The sequence below is a fragment of the Neodiprion lecontei genome, chromosome 7 (assembly GCF_021901455.1).
Source record: "Neodiprion lecontei isolate iyNeoLeco1 chromosome 7, iyNeoLeco1.1, whole genome shotgun sequence".
Lineage (NCBI taxonomy): Eukaryota > Metazoa > Arthropoda > Insecta > Hymenoptera > Diprionidae > Neodiprion > Neodiprion lecontei.
In genome coordinates, this window is record NC_060266.1 from 4,227,164 (window position 1) to 4,254,455 (window position 27,292).

Genomic DNA, 27,292 nt, shown 5'->3' on the forward strand with positions numbered 1-27,292 from the left:
TTGAGTTTCGGAAACGTCAGAGAAATTATGTGCCAATAAGGGTGCTGAGATTGGATCTTTAACTTGGAAATTACAGGGGATAAAGTCCCATAACAGTGGTACGAAATGTCAAAACATCTGTCGTTGAATATCGCACATGTTCCTTTAATAAAACCGAACTCGAGTGACATCGTAAATACGAAATGAATTTACGCAACGCGGTGATTCGCTGCCGCAGTGAAAAAATTTATTAATGATAATCAAAAGAAGAAAAAAAAAGAGATAGAAAAATAATAAATGGAGGGGGGAAATTAATAGGTGTCATAAAAATCGGTCGTCACAGCAGGTATCGTTTTCACCCCATTTCATCCCCGATCTCTGGGGGCTGGCTGAAATCGCATCGACGATTCCGATGGTCAAAGAATTTCCATGCAGATACAATACGACGTTCGAATGGAACATCCATGGTTATTAGGCTAATATGGTGGGCGAGGCGAGGCGATCCGTCGATCGGTCAATTTGCCGGACTTGGATCGATAAAACTCAACCCTCTTTCCACCCTCGACTCGAGGTAGACGGTCTGGAACCCGGTTCCGACCCACTTGCCCATCATCGTCCTGAGGGACCCGAGTGTATGAGGTACGGCAATGAATTTTTCAGAATCGAACGCATCGCCCCGAACCTGAGGGACGACCCTCGACTGACAATCAGCTGACTTTAGCTGAGAAAAATTTCACTTCTCGCGGTTGATAGAAAATTCTACTACGATGAGAGAGACCGTAGTGACCCGTAGGAGAATAGCAACACGTTTTTCTAGATTTGCTGGTTGAAATTACCCCATTTTCAACCGGAATATATCGAGCTTAAGAGTGTACGACAATCTGGAAAATCTGGAACACCTTGAAATGTCACACTGAGAGGAAGTTTTAGTTCCGGTTACCGCTCGGTCCTTAACTATTTTCATTTTTTACCACAATCGATAAATATAGTTACTATTCTTTCTCATTACTGTTGCTACATTTTCTTGCAACCGTTGCGAAAATTTAATGCTGTAACAAATGAAATTTTTCTCAGGGCAGGGAATTTAAAAGGGGTCATGAAAAACCTGAAATTGTCAGAGGACTTGCGGAGGAAACTGAAGATATCAATTTTGCTATCAACAAGTTTACTTTTTTTTCGTCGAGAAAACAAATTGGCTTAAACTGTCTTTTTTGCACATTATGCATACATTATACTATATATATATAGAGTCAATAAGCCGAACGATTTGGGTTTTAGTAACCTAATGGAACTGGGAAAATGTCAGGGAAAACTAGGTCTTATGGAATTTTTTCCCAGAAATTTATGGCCACCCTGCCTTCAACGTAACCGACAATTTTCCTTATAGCCCAGACGATGAAGAACAGAATCTGGGGAGTGTTTTTTTTTTTTTCCATAAACTCTGTTTCGAGTCAAACGAAGAAAAGATTAAACCCGCGCCTCGTAAGATCGGTGCCAGAAATTTCAGCTCTTTCACCATCGAGTAGTGCTGATATGATGAAGGGATAAAGAGTTTGCGGTGCTCGAACCATTAGCAGGTGATTGATGGCCGTTATTCGTTATTCTCAATAGTCGAATACTGATCAACCATTGCTGTATATGTGTGTTCCATTATTCGGGCCGGATTTCCTGTCGAAAGAAATATAATGCGTTATTATACGCTGCGTATTCCGCATAGTGTAGTAGTAGTAGTGGTAGTTGTAGGTCAGAGGGACGCTTTGTGCGAAGTATACCGCGAGTCACGTATAAACTGTCGAAGCTAATGAATATCTCCAGATCTTCGCTTCGATTATCACTCTGTGAAAAGTCATTGGCGATAAGTTCCCTTTTTTCTTCGTACCATCGTCCACATAGTCGGATAAATCCGAGAACGGTGTTTGGTGTTTTCTTTTATTTTCTTTTCTCTCCGATTGATCTCATCTTGTTTTTCATCGGTTCAAGTCTACGGGGTTAATCACTTGTGAAATCTGGTGCACACCTCGCCGTGAATCCTTTGAAATTCTTGAAATCGTTTTAAATCTGTGAAACTTTAGAAATCTCTTGAAATCATCGAAAATCATTTGAAATCTTATGAAATACGTGAGATTTTTAAAAATCTTTAGAAATCGTATGAAATCTCTTGAAATCGTTTGAAATTACTTGAAATCTGTGAAATCTTTAAGTCACTTGAAATATGGTGAAATCACTCGAAATCTTTTGAAATCATTTGAAAGAGCTTTTGAAATCTTTTGCAATCATGCGAAATCTGTGAAATCTCTGAGATAGTTATTTGAAATCCTTTGAAATAATTCGAAACCTCTTGAAATCGTTTAAACTCACATTTCAATCTTATGAAATATGTTGAATCTTTCGACGTCATTTGAAATTCTTTGTGAACTTTTAAATAATTTGAAATCTCGTGAAATCGTTTGCAATCTTCCGTAATCTTTGAAACCTTTTGAAAACCCTTTGAAATCTTGGAATCACTTTTACACCAAAACTGACGAGTTTATTTTTTTAATGAACCCCTCGGTTCGAGTTATCACTCTAGTAACCAGATCCTGGGTATGAAGCTGTTTTTTACTGATTTAGGAATGTAAAGAAGAAAAAAAAATTTCAGACGTGTTTTCTTTTTCCGGAATGAAAAGAGTTTTATCACGGTGGTTAACTCGTTCCGAACATTTCCACCGATGTGCAGCTTCTCTGGATGCTCAGGCTGCTTCCTCCCAAGTTTAACGACCGTACTTTCACGCCGTGACACCCTTCCTAACGACCCTACGGGAGTCGCAACTTTGTTTCTTTGACGCTGTGCCGTAGAGAAGTGCATTATGGAGAAAAGTGAAAAACCTTACGAAATAAACGCCGTGTATAAAAATTTTAAAACGGGGCTTTTACGCACGGCGTATAAAATAAATCTCCCTTTGCGTTATGAATATATATATATATATATATTTCCATGAGTATATTTCGCTGCAAAGCTTTTTGTCAAATCTAGAATAAAGCTTTTCGTCAAACTTTCTAACCTGTTGTACGTATACCTACATTGATTGAACGCTATTTTCGAGAGCGATTTTCTTCCCGGTAAAAAACATTTTTTTAAATGGTTTAAAAATCCGGCTGTTACCTTCCGAGGTGACTTTTTACGCCACGATAAACAGTTCTAATCCGGAACTGTAACAAAGCGGTGAAATAAATGAGAAGCTGCTCTTGGAAAATGGAGCAAGACGCTGTTTCTACCCGTACTTGGAGACGAGGGAAGGACTGGCAGAAAACGGGGCAAGTAAAAAGGACGCGCGGTTACGCAGTAAAACGGTACTATCCCACAGGAACTAGGCGGTTAACTTCCTCGTGTCCCGGAAAAATAGCGCGACCTGGAAAATTGCTATTTGACCTTATACGCGGAAGTTGAAATGAACCTGCGGCAAAGCTCCGCGCATGCTTTTTTATTGTGCTTTTTTATTTCCTGATTTCTTTTTCTAGGTACTCGTGGTAATCATTTATTGGGAAAACTGTAATTTTTTTTTTTTTTTTATTTCTTCACCGTTTAATCAAATTTTAAATTCGAAACAAACAAATGATATTTCATAAAATTGCTTTACCTAACTGAAACGAAAATTCAAAAAAAAAAATTTCTCGTTATCTTTGAGAAAAAAGTAAAACGTACAGAGATATAATACTTTCATTAGTGAGTCTTTGACGATATTTTCAATCAGAAATCTATTATAACTCGTTTGATTTTAATCTTCTTCGAATGATCAAGTTTTTTTTTTTTTTTATACAAACACGATGAAATGTTTCGCGGATTCGAAGCCGTCCTTTTCCCATCTTGATTAAAAACTTTCATTCGCGCTAATTAAACTCCGTGCTTCTTTTTGTTTTTTTCTTGTTTTTTAATTACTGCAGTCTAGGAAAAAGCTGAATTTACTTTCTAGGTTTGAATTCTCAAGTTTTCCTTTCAAGTCTTTGAATCGAAAGGAGAAATATTAACGCTTTAAGTAAAAATTAATTACACCGTTCGCCTCTTTCCTCGAATATACAGGGTGTCAAATTTCAATCAATCCGGTCGAATATCTCGAAAACCAAAAGTGTGGGTGAAAAATCTTTCGGACAAAAGTTGTGAAGTTCGAAGGGGCAAAAAAGGAGAGAGTGGCAAATTTACCATAAATGAAACCGCCATGGTCAGTAGAAGGTCAACATGATTTCTAAATAATCATAGATTTGTAGAAATTTTAGTCTTAATTTTCTATATTATTGGATTTTTTGAATTTTTTAATTCAATTTCTTATTAATTCATAATTTTCTTATTTCAAATATTTTTAAACGCATGCTTGTTTATTTTGTCACAAAATTTAAGAAAAGATCCAAGTTGACCTTGGCGAGTTCACTTACGGAAAATTTTACTCACACTTTTCATTTTTGAGATATTTTACTGGATTGATCAAAATGAGACACCCTGTATATACGACTGTCAAATTGTCGAGTAAAACGAACCGAAAGAAAAAACTGAAAACTGCTGCTACATTCGAGGATGCTTGAAAAAAATATATTGCAACGAAATTTTACCTCTTTCGCAATAAGCGAGATTTTCAACGAAATTCCGATGGAAAATTAAAAGACACGAATATTGCCTGAAATTTGTTTTCCCTGAAATGTATCCTGTTGACATATGTTATCCAGGTACACAAGCTTAGTTGGCAATGTCTGAAATTTTGATTATAACCACGATTTTTATTATTCACAGTTATTCTTCTTTGACTCGTGGTAAGAGAAATAAAAAAAAAAAAAAGAAACAACAAAATCTTAATTACACGTATTTTTACGTTATCATCAAACCATTGAATGAAATAAGAGTTATCACCTGAGCTTTTTATTCTCACCCCATGAAACGCAGTCAGGAGCTTCGATTCCGGCCATTTTCCCATCGAAATTTCTTCAGGAATTTACGTCACGATTTTGTACATACACTACACATATATATTATTTAATTTTATTTATTTTTATTTTTTGTTTCGGTATCTCTTTTTTTTCCCCACAACAATGACAACGGTGTCTTTGTTCGACGGTCACGTGACATTGGCCGTAATTAAGAGAAACCGCACGTACAGAGCTCGACGCAATAAAATCGGAATGCGTTACGCAACGCGTTACGTGTTCTCTGATATACGAGGGAAACCAGGATGTGAATCAAATTACTTTGACAACCCATCAGAAATTCCGTATCTCGACGGATTTATGCACCCCTCATTCACCTCGTTTCGAAACGATCTGGTCAGCCGTGCACTCTAAATATTTTGCAAAAGAGCAAATGGAAGGACTGAAATTCGGAAATTCAGCAACGAACTCAAATCACCGCGATTAGATTGTGAGCTTGATTTGTTTTGGCTTCTGCAGAATGTGGAAAAAACATGTGGAAGGGTGAACGATTCATTGTCATCTTATATCATACGCTAAGAGAAATTTTTAATCCCTGTTACCGCTCAGTTCTTAACTATTTTCATTTTTTACCACAAACGACAAAATATAGTTCTGGGTAGAAAATGAAAATTAGTTTTCTACCTGTTACCGAAAACTCTAGTATCCGCCCCATAAATTCGAAAAACACTTTTCGATTGTATGAAAATCACATTTGTTGGGATGTGTATTAACCCTGAAATTCCGTTCCCGTGAACAAATTTTTTTTCCGAGCATAACGAGACAAGTACTTGGAAAGGAAAGTTAAAAAAAGCTGAAGGTGCCATTTTTTTTTTTTCCCCCAAAAAGCAAATTATTCTTTAAAACGTGCATACGTGCAAAAATCAATGTTTTTTATATAAAAAAACATTATACTTGCAGCCTTTTTTAACTCTCCTCTTCAACATAGCGGAAAGGTGATAAAATTTTGAAGTTTTCCTTTTTCGAGATTCCTTTTTTGATAATCTCAAGCAAACATCGCCGTTTCATTCTGTTGCCAATTTTGAGCAGTTTTTTTTTTCTTCTACAAAAACTGCGCACATTCTGGAGTCCGCCTAATTGCATCTAGCTTATATACGACCATGGGTGAAAAGTGAACTGCAGCGTTTGCACGGATTTGCATTGGCACCGAGGCGAAAGGTACGAAACACCATTAACATACGAGAGGATCAAACGCGGAGCCAACTTCTCTTTGACAAAGGACGCTGTTGAGCCCTGATTCACCTGCATTTAGCAGGAAACCAAATTTCCGTCTGAACGGTTTCCGTAATGAGATGCTTAATCAGTTTCGAATCCTGCAGAGAATCAAATTGCGAAATTCTTGGGCAAAAAATTTGAAAATCTTTTTCCTAAACGCTAATTTTTTTGTTTTTAATGTCAGTTTTTAAACAATCTCTGGACTAATAACGGAATGGATAAGAATCACTTATTTTACGAAGCTTCGTTAGGAGCTTAAATTTTATGCCAACTTCCGGTTGTGGTGAAAATGATGATAGTTTGGTTAACGTTTTATGGTAACGTTACCGTTTATTTATAGTCACGATTCTAATGGTTCGCATTCGTCCCTGTGGAGTCTGCATGATGCTCGCCGAGTCAGCAAATCCACCGATGATTAATTTACTTTAGGCAAGAGGGAGAGAAAAGCTGATGGCTGATGCAGGACGTTCCCGATGGAACATCCCAGGCCTCGGATTAACCGTCGTTCTGTTTTACCGACCGCACTAAATATCCCATTTCTCACATTCAAGACACTGGGAAAAATCACCGAAGCGTCGAGACTCTCCGTTCAATTTATTTCCCTCGCATACACTGTTGTTTCTGTATTCCACAGTCTTTGTACCTGCACCTTTAGAATACTTTCCTTTTGAGATCGAGACGCGTACGATACATTGAAGAAGATAAAATCTGATAGTACGTATGCATTTGACTCAGAGACTCGATGCAAAATTGACTGAATTAAAATCACTACAAAACGTGCCTTCAAATCAATTCGTACGATAACTCGACGATAATTCTTACCATAAATTAACACCTGACCTTAACTAAGGTAAATGATCGAAAGAGGCAAAAAGTGCCATTTTTCTCCAAAAATAGTACTTTTAAAAAAAAAATTTCACCTACAGCCTTTTTCAATTCTTTTCTTTGACTTGTGTTGCGGTCGAGCTTTTTCTCGGAAAATTTCCCCGTTTGAACAAAAACTGATCGTAGTCAGGATGATTTTATTGGATGTGAGTATAAAGACGAAACGCGTTGCAGGTTGCGTGCACTGAGAGAAATTTCATTTGTTACAGTAGCTAGAAAAATTCTGTAAAACACGTATCGTTGAAAAAAACTATTGTTCGAATTACGAAAAAAGATGTACGGGTAAAAATTTTGCGTTATCGTCGATCCTTTTTTGGTTATTGCAACGTAAAATCAGTTTGCGAGGTTTAATCTACTTTTTTAGTTAAACAAGGCTTCAACGTCAATTTATTCTCGCGCGAGCGTTAAATTTTCGCAACGGTTGCAAGAAAATCTAGCAACAGCGATCGTAATGAGAAAGAATAGCAACGGATACCAGACTTTCCGGTAACGGCTAGAAAACTAATTTTCATTTTCTACCCAGAACTGTATTTTGTCGATCGTGGTAAAAAATGAAAATAGTTGAGGACCGAGCGGTAATCGGAACTAAAAATTTCTCTCAGTGTGTCGATAAAATGAACCATTGACCAGGATGCGTCAAGGTTTCCAGTGAGATGCACCGTATGGATCGCTTTACGATTCCCTTGACGCATAGCCGGAGAATTCCGCGTATCCCGCATGCCTAGCCTCAGCCTTAGAAGTAGGCACGTATAACGTTCGGCGAATCGAAAGGCGCCAGCCGAATGGTCCATTAATCTTTGGCTTTTTCCCGCAAAGCCATTGCACTTGCCTATAACCGCATATTTGTACTAAATCTCGCATTATTCGCGGTTACTTGACAGAGAATATTGTCTGCCTGGTACGGTGAGAGTCATTTTTCCCCGTTTTATTTAACGGAGCTTTATTTTACGTCGATTGAAAATCGTTTTTCCGATAAAACATTTGGTTGGTTATTTTTCAATCGTTTTTCTTTCAATCGTCTCGCAAAGTCAATTTCGAATTAATCCCCACCTCTAAAAATATCCTCCGCATCGATTTTTTTCTACAATTCCATTATACAATATTATATGAACAATTTTCATTCCGGAACGGAAAAAGCTCTGCGGCAAGTAATTATTTATCAACTGAAGCCGGGTTCAATTACCACTCGATTACCTTTCACAATTCCAATTACAAGAGAAAAAATAAAAAGAAAATAAATAAATACAAACGAATGTTTCTTTTTTTTTTTTTTCACTGATCGTTTTCAACGACTTTATACCCATTCAATGCCAACTTATGCGGTTCGTTTACATCGATACAGTCGTTCTATTTGATTTCCGTATCACGAAGTCAACTTTTGCAACGAAATAATGTGAATTGTTAATTGAATATCAGAGTAGAAAATTAGGCCAAGTCGAGTTGCCGGTTTAAATGGACCCGGTTGAAAGGTATAACATTGTTTCGTTGGTAGAATTTCGGAGTCTTTTCGTTCCGCCTTTATAACAAACTTCCAAATATAACGCGATATTCCAAATGAATAGGAGGGTACATAATATTCATAGACGTGAAGTCAAACTTGTGCTTTATACCTCACAGTCTGGCATTGAATACTCAAACCACAGCAAAGTCCCGATTCAGACCATATATGCAATACATAAGCTTTGTTTGTAATTGAATTTCGCCCGCGTGCTGACGCAAATTTCTCTCACATCTGCCAATCAGCCGCCCATGGATAAAATAATATACTTACTCACTCAAAGAGCTCCGAACACTGAAATATTATACGTATTAGAAGGTTTGAAAGTGCGCGAATTTAGTTCGAAGAATATTCCGATCGAACAGAGAATTTAAAGAACAAAAAACAAACAGTAAACAACGTAAATTTTATATACAGGGTACGATGGTATAATTATTAATGATTTTGAAAAAATTTTAGTATCAAACCATTTTAAGGTAAAAAAAAAAAAATCGGATTGTTACAACGATTTTAATAAACTGTGGCTCATTTTGATCGTAAATGTATTTTTCACGAGTCATATTTTCCGTTTGGCTTCTCAGTTGTTAAAAAAAAAACGTGATTAGTTGAATCGTTATGAGCGTTGAATAAAAAAAGCAATGCATTTATAAAAAAATACTTTACCGTTATCCAAAATCTGATTTTTCGCATATTTGTGAAGAATTCGTTTACGAACAAAACGACGAGTAGTTCGTTCAAATCGTTCAAACACTGCGATTCTTTTATTCTAGAGATGATCGATAATGGGATCTATGCCAAAAAAAAAAAAAAAAAGAAAGATCTTTTTTCAGGGGAAATCGAGTGATCGCAGCAAAAATCTAAACATTGCGAGAAAAACGGACGCGTGAAGCGAATTGATTAATACGTACGGATTGGATAGCGCGGTAGTTGAATTTCGACGCAATTTTGTGTACCTTGTATACGTATATTATACGTATGTACGATATACGCGAAGAGTGAATAGAATTCGCCAATTTTCGCGCACCTATATAGATATACGTCGAATAGGTGGTTATAATTCTATTTACAGCACCGATTGGCACTACTAATTTGGAAAATTAATCGAAGGGTAATTATCTGCAAATTCATACCTGAACAACGGTATTAATGATCGGCTGCGGCACGGAACGCAAAGCTCAGCTGATATTCCGCGCCTCTCTGTACGCGTATTAAAACTCAATTAGGAGATATCTCTAAATCCCGTATAGATCGATATCGCAATATTCCGCACGGTGGTAAAAATTTCATTTTCCCAATTTCAATCGCGTTCCTTTCGTTTCGCGACAGCCTTTCTAACATAATTTACAACAAATAAAAAAAGAAGTGCAGAAGTGACGACTGATTAAAAAAATAATAAAAGAAAACTTGGCCGGAGTTTGGAGTTGAATGATTTTTCATATTTTTTTTTTTTTTTCTTACACAGAACTTTGAGAGAAGAATTTAAAAAAAATTATACTCTGCAATTTTTTTTTTTTTGCCAATTGTCAATTACGTTTGGTTATAAGATGAAAAACGCGGCTCGGATAACAAAATTTAATGTAAAATTCTACGCGTGTTTTTATTCTTATAAGGTGAGGTGGATGAAAGTTACGAGCTCGCTGCGAAATTGAAAATTTCAATTCATCGGGCCGCTAATCTTTCGGAGCTTTTGACGCGGGTCAAGTAAATTTTGACTCGTTCGCTTCCTTTTTTCGCGATAGATTGAGCACGACGGACAAAGGACACCAGGATTTATACGATGGCCCCGGGAATTTTCTTCGAAAAAGCTCGCTAAGTGATTCTTTGAGGTATTCGACTATATCTATACGCGGCTGAACAACGTTCTTAACTATGTAATTTCACGGTCGGTTCGCTGTCCTCCAACCCCCGTAAAACAGCACCAGTCGACATTCTCTCTCCCTCCCTTCCTCTCCTCTCTCTCGCCACCCGTCTTTGCCTTAATTATTTCAAGAAATTGCAAGACTCAATGTCCCAGAATTATTTTACGACTATAGAGAAGGTTTCGGAACTTATATTTGCTAGCAATTCGGTAGATATATATTACACGGGTCAGAAATAGAACATTTTTTTTTTCTTTCTTAGAGCTCGTGTTTGAAGAAATAAATTTTGATTTTATACATCTGATAATAAACAAAATCTTCGTTTATTAATATTATAAAGTTTGCTTGTGTCCTTTTTTCGTTTATAAATAATACCGGTGAACACGAATTTTTAGTCTGGCTTCGAGATGTTGAATATTAATTTTATTAAGTAACTAATAGAAGAAAAAATAGTTTTATTCGATGAAGTTTAATTTTTTACAAGCTGTAACGATATTTTGGAGTTTAAGAAAATTTGTCTATTCTCTCAAACAAACTTCAGTTTCGCATTCAAATTAGTTTCTTTTTTCAAACATCTCAATGTGGCATCGAAGTTTTTTTAATTGTTATTTACAATAAATGTTCAAGAAAATATGCAATTTTTCTTAAAATACAAAATATCGTTCTGGTTTCTACAAAAGTAAACTTTGTCTGATAAAACTATTTTTTCTTTCATTATTCAAGCCCAGATAATTGCTTACAGGTGTTATAAATAATGAAATTTCTATAAATAAGCTCACAGAAAAAAAGAAAAAATCAAAAAAGCAAAACAATCGTCTTTTGATTTGTCGTGTAAACTGAAGAATATTTATTTTTTTTTTCCCATATTTCTGATCAATTTTGCAACCGAATGATTTTTAAACTTGACCATTGTGACAATATTAAAATATATATATAACACTTGATATTACAGTGAAGGACGAAAAAACTTTTTTTTTATTTTCTAAATACGAATCGCATTATACAAAAATTAGTAATCAATCTCGACCAGGCGACACTTGATCAGTCAGATCGTCAAAATCACTGCAACTGCTATTGAATTTTGTACCTATACAGACTTTTTTCTCACTTGACGTAAAAATTCGATTTACGAAGAAAAGTGGCTGGTGTAGTTTATTTTCCGAACACATATCCAGCAAACGTGAATTTAACCCACGTAATATTTCCTCGCCGTTATTTACGGATCACGAACTGATTTACGAAATAATTTTGCTCCCCATTCATTGAAGGTGGCTAGCAAAAATGTTCGAAATTCGATTAGCTGTTTCTGATTTGTATCGAGATCAAGAAAATCGTGACTAGCTTTATTCCACCTCGAACCCATTGGAGTTTTGTGTATTTTGTATGGTTAAATTGAATGCGATTATTGCGCGTTTAAAATTAGCAGAGACACAAAAAAAAAATCGAGCATAATTTATAACACAATTTGATAGTTTTTACGTGATTATTATTCACCCTGATCAAAATTTACATGATTGATATTTTTCTATTTCATAAAACTAATGTTTTTCTATTCACTTTGCCAAAAGAGATATTTTTATTTTTCCAAACATATCGAGTGATTTTGAAAAACGAAATTATTCAATGTTTTATGCACTAAATCAATATTTTTTTTCCGACATAAAACGATTCCAAGTCAATCGGACGGCGCGTTCACAAACTTCATATAAAAGACGGTAAAATTTTTTGGCATTTTCACAATCGTTGATATTATCATATTTTTTTTCTCTATTCTTTGAGTTCCCGAGACTTCAATCGTTGGAAAAATCTCCGAAAATCAATTCTACGAGAAAAAGAAAAACCTTCTGTTCACAATAAATCGCTAAAATACTGATTTCAAGTTCGCATCACATCACATTTTTGATAATAATCAGCCCAGCATTCCTGGTCAAATGCAGCTGTGAGTTGAGCATCAGTTGACTGATGATTTCGAAGTTTGCAAAACCGTTTTGGCAGTCGAAGCGAGAGCTGCTGGCTCTTGAGAGATAATTCAACATCGAAGTTTCAATACAAGGCTCGATGCCCTAACAGTTCTGATATATATCGAGTACCCAAAGCAGTTTCTAAACGGCACGTCGACTCTGTTTTCACGGTAAAGCTGAAGCTGAAGGTTTTCATTTGCGTTAACTTCCGGTGATGAAATTTCGCGCAATTGTTTGCTCCGAGAAAAAGAGCGACCGCAAAAAATGTTGAATACTAGCCCCTTTTTTTACGCCCTGCACAGATTTTTTAAGGAAATGACTCAAGCTAATGCAACAAGACTCGAAATTATCGTCATTGCAAACTGTATCTTGATTTGCTTTTAGTTTACCCCTTTCAACCCTTGCACTTTCAAAAACTAGCCCTATAAGAGGGTGGGAAGTACTACGATACCAAAAACGTGGATCGAATAGTTTTTGATTCGTTTTCTTCGTTACGTTATAATACTCACCTCAGTTATAATCACTCGACTTCGATTCAACCCTTACACGTTCAAAAACTACCCTTGCAAGATGATTTTTAATTCTTATTCTTCATTAAAATGCAATATCCGTCACGTTCTTTGGTACTGTAGTACTTTCGACCCCCTTATAGGAGGAGTTTTTAAATGTGAAAGGGTCGAAGCGACGCCAAGTAAGTATAATTGAGGTGGGTAGTATACTTTAATGGAGAAAAAGAATTTAAAACCATTTTATCCACGTTCTTTGGTACTGAAGTACTTTCCACCCCCTTATAGGGGTGGTTTGTCGGTGTGGAAGGGATGAAAGGGGTCAAATAGACGCAAACCCGGATACAGCTTGTAATAACAATTATTTTGAACCTTGTTGCATCAAATTATATTATTTCCTTCAAAAACTATACAGGACGAAAAAAATGGGCATTATTTGCAGTTCCCTTTTTAGTTGCGGTTAATACACAATCCTTAGCTATTTTTATTCTTTACAATAGTTGAAAATTATAGTTCTAATTAAAAGAAAATTACTTTTGTCGGTTTAACCAGAAAATCTACCATGCGTTACTATTTTTTTTTTTTTTTTTCAATTGTCATAAATTCTTCTATAGAACTTTCTTGCAACTATCGCGGTGATTTGACTTTTGTGCAAGGATAAAGATCCCGTTAAAATGAAAAAAACTCAGCAGAGTATAAAAAAACGAATGTAATGCTTGAATAACCAAAGAATCAAGTACAACATTTTTTTTTTAATATTCACGAAAATATTTAAAGCGTTATTGTAAAAATTTCGTAGTTTTACCAAAATTATTTAACGACCTGTAGAACTAATGGAAAGTGTTCTTAATTTTAGCGGGTGGAGTTCTTTTCGAAATTTGTATCCCGGTTCGACCAGCAAAAAGCAGCACGCGGTACATTTTTTTTTTTTTTTTTTTGCTGAAAAGAGCAGATCGAGGAGATGAGCGACTCGGCGAATGCTAGCTTTTAATTAGAAGACGTCAAATTAGCGGAGCCGCAAGGTTAATGAACGCAACTGCGTGTGTCGTGACCCCAGAAGTACAAGCTCTCTATGGATAGACCCAATAATTTGAAAGCTCTTTTTGTCACCGTTTTTGCCTTCACTGTCAGACAGCTTACTTATTTTCGCCTGAACACGTACTCGCCAAGCTGATTCGAAGCTTTACGATCATATCAAAAAAAAATTCTTTATCGAGCTTGCAAACTGTAAGAAAAACATAACCAAATTTATAGGCACAATTTTACTGCACAAATTGAATAATTCGAACTTTAAGTGAAAGAATTTGTTGTGCTGATTATTTTTTAATTATAAACGCGAATATTTGATTTATATTACTATTTGAAAATCGTACGTTTTACGTTGGAAGTAATTCGAAGCTTTTGTATACGGAGTTGGCACGATTATTTTACCGGACATCAAGTTCTTAAAATGAATCACACATGCGAAGGATCGTGATCCTTGGACAAATGGTATCCAATGGAATTACGATTACTGACTTCCTGCAGAAAATGTGTTGCGTGAAATTAAAATTCACGTTCCAGGACCTGAGATTTTTCACCCCGGAACTTTGAACTGCTTATTTTTACAACCAATGGTAGCGTCGAATTAACTGTTGAAAAAAAGAAAATCGATTTCACCGAATCTGTAAAAATCAGTATTTCCAATGAAACGAGCCATCTTAGAATGAAATTGAACGAATCCAGATGATTTTCAAAAATTTTTAAGGGATTTTAAACGAAGCATAATTGTAATATCTGTTTACAATATTTTTATTTCTATCTTGAGAATGACATAATTTGATAAATACTCAAAGTGCGACTTATCTCGTAACGAATTGAATAAAACGTATCGATTTCTGGATAGCTGGATAACCAAGCGACTTAAATTTTCTTTTTCCAGCTCCAGGAAGGCGGCATGAGCGTAAGCATATTGCAGTGGACGCCGAGCGTCGAAGACGAGGGTAAGCATCTGGTTTGTCGAGCAGAAAACCCCCAATTACCGGATGCCGGCATCGAGGACAAATGGAAACTGGAGGTACATTGTAAGTACGACAAATTTATCGCATCTCAGACCGGCAAACTTGCAACGTTCCGCACCGTAAAGTCTAATCTTATTCCTAGAACACTTTTCCAAACTTGCTGACAACAAGTTAAAATATATCAAGGATGAGGACAAGGGTTGGGTTTATTACATAATTTTCACATCCAATTTTTTCCCCTTCTTCTAAAAAACCATTTATCCGTCCATGCGATGGTTGCAAAAGATTTAATTTTCGTAAGGCATTTTGAAACTCGTCTTGAAATGGTTTGACTATAAATAATAGAAATTGGGTTACAGTTTTTATTATTTTGGAGAAAATTCTTGGTTCCTGATTTTTACTTGACGTTAAAGCAGTGCGAAAGGCAGAATGCTTGGAGTAAATTGATCCTGAAATAATCTAAAATACTACGTGAAAGTTTCATTGCGGATTTCTGTAGCGCGTTTTCGACGATCCTTTCGAAGTGCAGGATATCGGAAAATTCAATTTCTGAAAGTGTGCGGCTATCCCATGAAGATGGAAAGAACTTCTGGATACTTAAACTTGACAACGGACTTTAAGTGAACCGAATGGAAGTGTTATTTAACTATTGAAGTACGATACACGACGGTGTACAAAGTTTCTCAAAGACTGCAGCAAATTCTTCGCTGAAGTTCATTGACTTTTCATAAAATAGTTAGGTATATTCAATGAAATTAAAACTTGTATTATTTAATTTATATTGTAAAAAGTTTCGTATAAAATCTGCGAAGAGCTCGGAAAATTACTTGCTTATTTAAAATCTGTATGAAATCTCGTAGTCATATAAAATCAGTTTTACAATCCAGTCAAGTTTCCGGAGCCTCGCGAACAACGATTCGGAATAAATATAGCTTTGCGAAGAAATAAAAAGGTGAATCGATGTTCTGCAGAGTTTGACGGAAATTCCTCCAATCGGCATGAAATTCAATTCTCGACAGACGAGCGAGCAGGACTGACCCCAAATCCAGTGTCAACAAGCTGTTTCGATTGAAAATATCGAACGTGACGCAAAGCTGTGAAATTGTGTGACTTAAATATTATCATATTTTTCACGTGCCTTGGCGTAGGTAATTCAGAGCGTAAGATGAGATCAATATTTCCTTTTTGTCCCTGAAAATAAGCGCCAGGATTAATTTTTTTTTTTCAAATCATTTCGTCGTTTTGATCAAAAGTTTTCACAATAGTTTTTTATTACAATTCGACCGGAGTTGTTTATGAAAACGAGGATATTCGCCTACCTTTTCATGGTACGCAATGGGAAAAATTTCATTCTTGACAGTTATTATATCAGAAAATTTTAATACAACGTTGTTGTTGTAATTTTGTTTGTTTTTTTCTCTTCACTTGACTAGAAATTCTTCTCGGTGTATCCTGAAGTTCGGTATTTCAGATTCGAAGCTGACGATAACCTAAATTTTCTGCCGTTCAAAATTTATAAATATAATTTTGAATAATTTGTAGCATACTTTATGAAACTAGGTGAACAAATTTGAATAACTCGTGTGACTTGCAGTCATAAATTTGCAGATCCGTGGATTCCTACAGTGTTGTTTCTAAGTAAATGTAGCATTCTGGTTTGCATCCCATTGAGGATAACAAATATCGGCAATGCAGAGCTACCGATTTATCGATAGATAGCGCGTTTCAACTCGCTATGAGTTGGAACTGCCCGTTGTAACTAAGTTGTGTGAATTCTGAGATGGAATTTCGTTGAGCCGAAATCTGAGATGGGATGTTGTTGCTCGCAGCCGGCGATACGACGTTACTCGAATAAAGTGATTACGAATCGGTAGGTCTGTCTTACCGATATTTGTTCCCCTTAGTGGTAGGCAACCCAAAAAGTCGCGGCGTTTGCTTGGAAACACCCTATAAGTATATCGTTTCTTTATCGGTTTTATTTTTCGACGGTTTTTCTCTTTACTTATTTTTATCCTTTTTGAACGGGTGGTGGGCAAAAGGATGAATCCAATCAATATGCCCTCCGCGTATTCCCAATCTGCAAGCTCTCGCCGCAGGGTTCAGAGGGAAGATCGTTTCTTGAAAACAAACGACACGACGCCAGGCATCCTGAGGGTATAAGACCAGATCCAGGGAATTTTCGTTTATGCCTCCCGCTGTGGGGGAGGAAGTGCGTTCGAAAATCCGACTACTTCCGCCCTCCTTCGGCACTGGCTGTCTCATTTTCCCTCCCCGCGTTGCTGACATCCTCCTCTTTCTCGTTCCACCGACTTGGCAGCAAACAGAGAGTAGGTATAACCCACGAGCTGCTTTTTTGCCTCCGATTTTATTTACTGTCTTTACATATATATGTATGTATTTTTTCCTTTCCTCCCCTCCATTCCACATCTCGCGTCGTCTGTTTAGTCAGTTTCTTACATACCTACACTTCTTTCAGTTCCACGCTGCTCAAACTCCATCCGATAATTCAAACGCTCAGATTATTTTGCTGTACGTTATCTATATATGTATATATAGTATACATATATACTGATGCCGTAAACGGAAACGGCCTAATGTCAAACGTCGTCAGCCGGAAATCGTTACGCCCGGGTAAAACTAACGACCGGTTTCTTCCAAATTGCTACTGATCGTTAATTACTTACCTTAGTTATATATTGCGTTCTTATTTTCACTTCACGAAGAAGAATTCTTAGCTGCTAAATCAATGTAGCTCTGACTTTTTCATATCTTTTGACATTTTCGTCAATTGGAATCTAATTATGTATCGATGCGGTTGTATGTTTTTTTGCAAAATACAGATTAAGTATCCATTTTCACCAAGGAAATATTTACTTACACATCAGGTCACGAGACTTAAATGGTTTTACTCAATTTCACCCGATTTCCAGTCGAATTCTATATAATTTTTGTTTAGGTTTTGAACGATTTCAAGTTATTTTCAAGCAATTTCTTAAGAATCGTTCATATGAAGTAGTTTGCAATTTCAAAAAGTGAATAACCCCTCGGTTTTCATTCTTCAGAATAAAAAAAAAGACAGAACTAAGTAAGATTCAGACAATCCTTGCCCGAGTACCGGCTGCCTAACTTCCCGTTCATCCCTTAGGCAGGCGTATACAACTGTTGATGATACAAGACGATGGCAGAACTCGAATGGTCCGGAATAAAATAGCGTTCGGGATTATTCATTAGAAGTCGTTAACCGATAAGGATTCCTCTTTCCTATTTTCCCGCCGCGTTTCACCGCACATTTCAAGTCCGCAAACGTGGACTCGGAAAGTCGGAACGCGGTCGTTATTTGACCAGACAAGTAATGCGTCCCATTTCTTCCGTGGTTATTGTCGGAGATACCGTCGTGCCAACAAGGCCAACCCGTTACTTCTTCCCTTCTTTATTACATTTTCGTTTTCTTGTTGTTCTTCAGTGGAATAGCTGCGAGATTTCGGGATACAAATTCCTACATTACCGACACTTGGCCAGGACGCAAACCTTTTTCGAGAATCTTCGAGGCTATGAGATATCCTGACTCTGATTTTCTCGATCGTTTGATTACTTCGTTACTCTGCCTTACTGACAATTTCGCCAGTGCTCTGCGACCCGTGGAAACGGAAACAAGATACAAAACCTAGGACAAGCTTATACTGCTTATTGGAGATCGCCTTCGTCAACCGAGGCGTTAGAAAACGGGAAAAATTGTCAGTAAGGCAGAGGAACGAAATGATACAATGATCGAGAAAATCAGAGTGTAGATATTCCCCAGCTTTGAACATTGCAGAAAAAGGTTTGTGTCTTGGGAGTGTTGGTAATATAGGAATTTGTACCCCGAACTGTCGGAGGAAGCCTTTTTTACCCTTTTCACGTCGGTACTTCAGGGATCATTTTTAATCAACCTCCTATACTCGCGAAGGACTCTGAAATTAAAAGACCGCAGCTACATTTATACGATAAGAAAGCTTTCCGGACAGCACGTGAAAGATCAACGAGATACGATCAAATAATAGCTACATAGGATAAAGTATATATGTATACATATTGTATGTATATACTTATATACCTTTCTATGTTGTACCGGAATTCAATTCGTCAATTTACGTGCCAAGGAAAAGAATTCGGCACACCAAGTGGGAAGCACGGTGCGATCGCTTCGTGCCGTGAATTTTTGCACCGAGTGCAGATAGATCCTTTCGATATGATAAGAACGGACCGCTGTCTCATTTGGGGATGTCATAGTAGTGATAAAATCGTGCAGGCCGAAATTCAAAGGAACAGAAAATGCGCTGGCTGATATGTATATATATATATATATATACATATTTTTTTTTTCCTTTTCTTCGAGAAAAGGATTCGCGCCGCCGGCAGCATTTCTGATCAACTTGCAGAACGGCGAGAATTCACCAGGAGAAAAATTACCCGCTGAACCGAATCTGAGTTCGTTCCGTCTCTCCATCTCTTTATCTTCTCTTTTTTAGATTACGTTGAGAACAAATCCTTTTATCTATATGTCTCTGAAGCATTCTCATCCATTCAGTTTCCGTTACCAAAACGGTTAATTCACTTTGCGACAGCGCCACCCTGCAAGCTAATGTCTACGGACAAAGAATTTTCCCGCAATTAGATACGTAACTCCTTTTATCGAATTAACTCGAGAGCTCTCGCTGCAGGGGCTGCGACATTTGCTTCCTTGAGAGGATGCTGCAATTTATCTTTACCGACAGAGTCGAATTTCACTTGTTTTGTGAACCGATAAAGTTGCTCCTGAAACTATTTTACATACAATACCGAAGTTGAATATTGGAAACGGTATATATTTTATGCAACCATAATTACGTCAAAAAATTTATTCCCATAGTTAAATAAACTACTAATTTTAATCATCATTTTTCTTACATTATTCTTCCATGAGTCGCAATATTTTTTCAATATTTTTATTCGGAATTGAGAATAGAAAATCATCTTTTCCACATCGGCGATACTTCAGGCTCTGACGATAGTCAAAATGAATGATATTTTACTCGGTCGATGGGGATTTTTGAATTTTCTTAAAAAATATACAAGCTAAATTAATACTAAATCACCTGAACAGTGCCAATTGTCGATATCGCAAAAAAATCAAACGTAAGGATAAAACTTCAGCCCCAATCGGCTGCTAAATTGCATATGGAAAATATTGATCTTTCACCTACCGCCAGTAAAATTAATTTATAATCGCTCTACCGGTAAGGTAGCGTCACTGCGGTTCACTCGTTGTAAGAATTCAACGTTCATCCCGGCTCTTCCCCTCGTAAGCGATCCCCGGCATGTGTTTATGCTCTATAAGGTGTATATTCCAGTCGGCAGACAGAATTAGGTCGAGAATAAAAGTTTCGGGCGGAGCTCTTGCCCGGCTAAAAGCCTTCTCACACTCAAACGAACTTCTTGTCAATTCTAGTTCCACTTCCGCTTTTGGACAAACGATCTGCTCTCCGGCACGTTTCGCAGTCCGTCCCTAGTATTTTTAATGAACAGAAAACCCGAACAACAAACTTTGGCAATAATTTTATTAGGGTATAATTAAATAAGTCAAAAATCAGTGAAAATTCAGTTACGATTGAATCATTAAATTCTGTTAACAATTGAACAATCTGTTTCTGAAAAGTTTTAAAAAAATCTCGCGGAAAAACCTTTCGACTCTATTGTTTTCTGTTCTTTTTTTTTTTGCCTTCAATTTCGACGGTAGAAAAAATAATTAAATTCATTGGATAAATTTAACTTGATCTAAGTGAAAATTTTGAAAATTGAACCGAGGAAAGTAATCGAAGAAAATAATGCTTGATGAGCTTTGCCTAAATTGTTTAACGAATAATCCTTGAAGAATTCATTCGTCAAATATTCGAGAATTAAGAGCCTGATCACCGAGTCAAAAGTTGAACGTTGTTGTTAATTTATTCCGATTTTATGCAAAATTGATGAGAGAACACAATTTCATTTCTCAAGATATACAAGGAAGCATATTTCATCGGGTTGATTTATTCCGTGTGAAGGGTTTTAACGTAATCCACCCTTAGTTGTCTGTTCCTTCTTTTCTTTTATTTTTTGCTCTTCTTTTTCATACCTCATATCAACTTTTGTCTTAATCAGACCCCAACAGAATATTAATCAAACTCCTTTAACATTCCACCTCTGCACGGATGATGAAAGCACCTAATCTATTTCAAGCTCCGGCGATAAGCTTCGCACAGCTTTTTCTGGCTCACTAAAAAATTCTTATTCCAACGTGAAATGAAACGAGGAAACGCTACATATGTATATCATCAAATCTTTATCCATAGATAAGTATAGAATAGAAATTAGCCAGCTTAATCTGCGCTTTCAAGATTCTCTTCACCCTTTTCGTAATCGGAGCATATAATTTTTCGCAAACGAATTAAAAGCTTTGGAGCCAAAGGCAAGTGGGATTTTGGTATAAAAATTAATAAAATTCACCACGTTGAGAAAAATTTCATTTGTTACAGTTACTAGAAAAATTCAGTGAACTACTTTTTTAGTTAATCGAGGCTTGACGTCAATTTATTCTTGCACGAGCGTTAAATTTTCGCAACAGTTGCAAGAAAATCTAGCAACAGTGATCGTAATGAGAAAGAATATTAACGAATACTAGAATTTCCGGTAACAGCTAGAAGACTAATTTTCATTTTCTACCTGGAACTATATTTTGTCGATCGTGGTAAAAAATGAAAATAGTTAAGGACTGAGCGGTAACCGGAAATAAAAATTTTTCTCAGTGCAGGCTTCAAACACATCGATGCATAATGTAGTTGCAAATAAGGTTGTTGAAACACTGCTGTGCATAAATTGGCGGCTTAGCGCCATATTGTGTCTCTATATGCATGCGACGCGGTACCCAAAGCGTTTATATTTCATTACTTGGCGTGGAACGAAACGAGGTGTGACAAGAACGTCACTATAGTTATTATCAATCTGAGGGTACGTAATGCACCGCTGTCGATACTAATTTCTAGATCAATGTGTTACCGAATTAATCGTTCCGCACCTGCAAAAGCTTTGTATAAATTCTGTCCGATCGCTTCGTCACGGAATTTTATCTTCGATCATTATCTTTCATTTCCAAATTATCCCTCATAATCAGGGATGGAAAAGGTTGAAACTTCGGACTTTTCACAGATGCTGAAAAACGTTAAAGAATGAAGAATAAGAAGATGATGTAGATTAGGGTGTTCTTGAAAATTTTTATTTTTCTCAAACACCTTTAAATTAGTTAATATCATGTCGATTGAGAATATCAGACGATGCTCATGATTCGACGATGTAGATTGATCAAAGCTTTCTTCAGAGGTTCGGAATTGAAAAAAAAAAAGAAATCTTGGGAACAAGTTGCGAGGATGAATTTTCATGGGATGGTGAAAGTTTCCACCCCTGATGAATCCGTGAAAGGGAATCGGTCCAATTACGAATAGCCTCGACGAAAGGTTGACGGAATTCTCGCACGGACAAATCCGCATCGTGGTAAATAAGGAAGATTTAGAATTTCAAGTCTGTGAAAGTATTTAATTGAAAAGAATCGCTCGTTACTCAATTCGCGACGTGACGACGCTGGTACGGAGGATAAAAGTGCATCTAAAATGTAAATATCCTTTTCAAGGATGTAAAAATATTTTCATCTTTTCTCAGCGCGGTGCAAGACGAGTTGAGTTGGCACTTCCGGCAAACCTTCGAAAGCTCCGCTCCGGCGAGAAATGCTCCCGGGCATTTGATAAAGGATAGTTGTCATTTCATTCCCGCATAAATTGCACCACGAACGAGTTTTTACACTTTTATACTAAACTTTGAAAGCTCAAAGCCCTCTGGGCTTGCAGCAGCTCGCTCAGATTTTTCAACCTACATTTACATTAATCGTTTTCTACGTCGCGCAAGTTTTTCCACTTTGGTAATATTTCTTGAACCTTGTACAAACTGCCAAATTTGTAGATATTTCCGTCTCTATTTTTGTTCTCTCTTTTGTATTTTGCTACAAATATTCACGATAGCTTTTATATTTTTGGTCCAAAAAAAAAAAAAAAAAAACGGGTTCCGAAATCAACAACTCAATAAAGTAAAGTACGAATTTTAGCGAATAAAGCTTGTGTTAATGCCAAATTCGTATGATTGTTCCAATTTTGATAAAACAAAAGCAGTTTACCTTTTCGTAAATGAATCCCGCTCAAATCAGTTGAAACGAATTATTGAATCGACGAATAAATTTTAAAGTAAGGAATTAGTTTATTAAATATTTGAATCTGTTGTTATTTAGTATGAATTGTACTTCCGGTCAGTCGAAGAGTCGAATAAAACCTGTCCGCGTAAAATTTTGAGTGATACGTGAGCAGGAAATAAGTGTTGCCCAGTTTTCGAAGATTGTAAAAAGCGCAAATATGAAGAGAGAGAGAGAGAGTAAAAAAAAATTAAGTCTTTCGAGGCGCACTCTCGACGACTGGAGTTTTATTAATTTCGTCGGTGAGCTTTTATCCCTTGACGGGAAAGCCCACGTGCAAAGCTCAGACTTTACGCGAGCCGTGCGGGGCATGATTTCAGAATAAAAGAAGCTGGCTTAAAGGGTGCCGTTGTGTACGTAACAATAACGTATACAGGGTGTCCCGTTTTTAAAAATATGCTCAAATATGTCGAAAACTAATTGTAAGCATTAAATTGAAAAGTATTTCGGTAAAAAAGTTGTCGTATATGAAGGAGTACATCGGATGAGCATCCCAGTTTTTGGGACCGGGGCCTCTGTCGGGCCCATTGAGGCCCAACTTTTATTCTTCAAACTGAGCCTCTCATTTTTTCATTGCTTTTTCTTATTTTTCATTGACAAGTCAGTAGCTATTCTTTTCACGAGAAAACCTCGAGTAACGTTTTGGGCCTGTTCGAACACGAAAACAAAAAAAAAAAAAATTACTAGGATTAAAAGTTACTAACTTTTCAATGAGAAATAAAAAAAAGAGCAATAATGTAATAGAAGATTCTCTTTGAATATCAAAAATTGGGTCTCAATGACCCCAGCAGATGCCCCTGGCCCAAAAACTGGGATGCTCATCCGATGTCCTCCTTCGTGTACAACAACTTTTGCCCCAAAACATTTTTCAATTTAATCCTCAGTTTTCGATGTGTTCGAGTATATATATTTTTTTTTAAACCGACACCCTGTAGGTATAACTATAGTATGTACAATAGTAGAAAGCCACCGACTGCCGGGCTTCGGACCTCTCTCTCTCCCTCTCTCTCTCTCTCTCTCTCTTTATTTCTCTCGGCTGTAATTTCCACGTTTCAAAAACCTCCCCAATGGAGATAAAAGCTGGTATCCAGCTTTTCCGTGACACCGCAACTTCTCTACGAACTAATTAGAACTAGCCGCAGAATCGCGTGAACGGCGCCGTTTTATGGCCGTTGTAAAAGTATTATCACACTGTCGGTGATTATAAGCATACATACCTATACTCGTTTCGTTAGCCGCTGCCTCATACCTTCCATGAATAATTCACGTATCGCGTTATTGCTCGGCGTTCTGCTGCAACGCGAAATAAATTGAGAACTTTTGTTAGCCGTCGCATCGATGCTTTTTATTGTTACTAGTTTTATTACGACAGGTATACATGTGCGTTGAAAACTGTTTCAGATATTGTTAAGATCGTGAGACGCGAAGATAATCTCGCGAAAATTGTAAAAACAAACGTTGATGGAATTTAAAAGCGAAAGCTCGAATATCAGTAAGCATGTTTTATTTCAAATAGTTTTAAAATTGTACAAGTTTTGTTTGGCGTTGTTCAACGATCGTCTTTTTTTTTTACAAAAGACTATTTTTTATACAGTTTCATTGAAACAGATTTTAAAAGGCAATTCAATATCGAGATACGTCGATCATAATCAATATTATAATTATATAAATAAATGGCAATTTCAGTATTATACATATTTTTTATTCACAAATAGATCTTTAACAGCTGACGAATATAATTATTTCAGAAATATCGAATCTGTAAAAATAATCCCGTGACGAAATTAACATCCGTAATTAAACTGCTGCACCGAATATCGATTGCAACTTTTTTCTTCTTCATTTTTCCAAGTCGCTCAACTTTGCCATAAAAATATGCAGATAGTTTACCGAACGAGAAAGGAATTTCGCTGAAGAAATTTAACTCTCGGTGAGAATTGAGAGACCACCCGATGCATTGCGAAAATCAATTTTTCCTTTTTTTTCCCTTTTTTTTTTTTTTTTACCTTTCACGAACACAAGCTTAGGGTCTGCATGGAGGAGAATTTGCAATGAATACAACGTCGTCTGTTTGAACAATATGCGGAGCCTGCGAGGTATTATATTCTGCAAATATCCAGTATAATCTCATTTTGTGCAAATATTATACACACGAAGTACAAATATATCGATCTAATCTTTATCACGTACCGAGCCTGCTGATGAAAAGTAAAAAAAAAAAAAAAACCAATAAAAAAAAAGAACGCAGTAAAGTACAAAACAAAAAAAAAAAAAAACTTGATGCGATTTCACTTAACGAAAGTCGGAATTTTTTTTTTATCAACAATTATTTATCAGCGCAGATTATGGACAATTCATGTGTCCAATTATGTTTATTGTCTGTGTAGCGGTGAAAGTTGTAAACGATTTTCAGAAAGGACGTTTAATTTAAATCATTATTCAGGCGAGTGATTCGTCCCCGTAGAGATGTTATACCTGCCTGCCTACCTTTGATTCGGTTCCTTCGCCAATTTCATATTCCGCCAGAAGTCAGACGAGAGGATCTAAAGTCATGCTGCGTGACGACGACGAGGAACGACCAAACCTCGCTCCAAACTGAGTTATTGCCATAGACGCGGTTTCCAATCAAACTTTACTGAAACGCCCGAACCTCTCTCGCACCACGTATAATATACACCCGGATTTTCAGCCTCCCACGCTGCTTGAAATCCCCGCTTTGCCGTCTTCGACGAATGTACGTCGCGATTTCGTGTCTACCGAACCCCAGCCAAAGTCTTGTTATTCATTCTAGGCTAACTACTTTGGGCTGATGCTGTTCGCGAGTCTAGCTTATTCAACGCACTGTTACCCAACGGTCGATTTATCATCGGTGTACACCAGCTTGGAAGCAAATTTTTTAAGCCATTAGTTCAATTATTCAGCCAATTTACACTTGCAATCGTTTTTTTTTTTTCCACATTCTACCTTGAAACACTCAAGCTGGAGATTGAAAATCTTTTACTCTGACGTCGATAGAATTTACTTAACTTGAAATATTGTTTCATAATTAGCCCAAACAACGTACACCCGAAATTTTTTTAAACATTTTATCCTCTCTCGAAATTTTTGCTAAAACTGAACAAGAAGAAAAATGAAGAAACGCCTCCGAGAAAGCGTTCGGAAAGGCAGGAATCAATCAATCACTTGGCCAATTATCACCGGACGATAATTTTGGCGAGTAATAATAGATAAAGCGGTGTCATCGACGAGAGCGGAGAAAATCGGAGGGGGGAATATTTTAATTAAACTCTTTTTAGCCGCGCCCGGTATTACATCAGCATCGCCGAGGCGGGAATTAGCAGTTTTCAGGATATTCGAGAGGACACCGTGAGGGAAAAGAAATCCCACGGATAGGGTGTTTGGACACGTTCAGCCGGTGCAAAAAGCGGAAAGCTCAAAGCTCGAGCCACGGTATCGGACCTGTTTCACACCGCATGAGCCCATAGATTAAAGTCGACAGTCACGCCCGTTTGTGTTGTTGGTTATACACGCACTTAATGCCTCCTCATCCCACCCCCCTTTTCTTCTCTTCCCCGAGCCGCCAGCTTTTTGTCCGAGCTTTCGTATCGCCGATTTTGTCCCGTTTGTAATCGTTAATCATCCAACTACGACGCACCTTCCTCATCCAGTCGCCGGAGGGAAAAACAACGGTGTTTAGAGCTTGCGCCGAAAGCACCGCAAACCCAGAGCCTGATTTTACCCCCGGAATTTCGAGTAGCGGAAATCTTGGATGAGGTTCGGGGTTGAATTAGCCAATAGGTATTAAACGATAGGAATTACCAGAAATAATCGATTTTCAATTGAACAGATTATTTTTCAAACTTGATCGATCAACCGAGACGATTATTTTTCCTCACGATCGGTTTTTCTTTTTTTTTTTTACTCCCATGAACGATGCGATGCGATATCAATTTATGTGATTAAAGTATCAATTATTGTCATTTTCTTACTTCCTAAGTACCTGTTCGATATAATAAGTGAAAGATGAGAGGAATATTTTCACCTGAAATTGAAAAATATTTTAAATGAAAGTATAAATCATCAAAAAAACTTTTCCGTTTCGTCCACTCGTACATGGGAATCAAATAACTCGTAAAAAGCTCATATTCGCCA

The 27,292-nt window shown here is 36.9% G+C and overlaps 1 protein-coding gene across 5 annotated transcripts in view; it reads left to right on the top strand.

The window, feature by feature from the left end:
* Positions 1 to 27,292, top strand: part of LOC107219348 (hemicentin-2) — a 165,580-nt gene that overhangs the window by 117,444 nt on the left and 20,844 nt on the right. For all 5 annotated transcript variants that reach the window (XM_046744892.1, XM_046744893.1, XM_046744894.1 and 2 more), the window contains one exon: positions 14,775 to 14,916. In XM_046744892.1, coding sequence (XP_046600848.1) covers positions 14,775 to 14,916 — 142 coding nt within the window. The remainder of the gene's footprint in view (positions 1 to 14,774; positions 14,917 to 27,292) is intronic.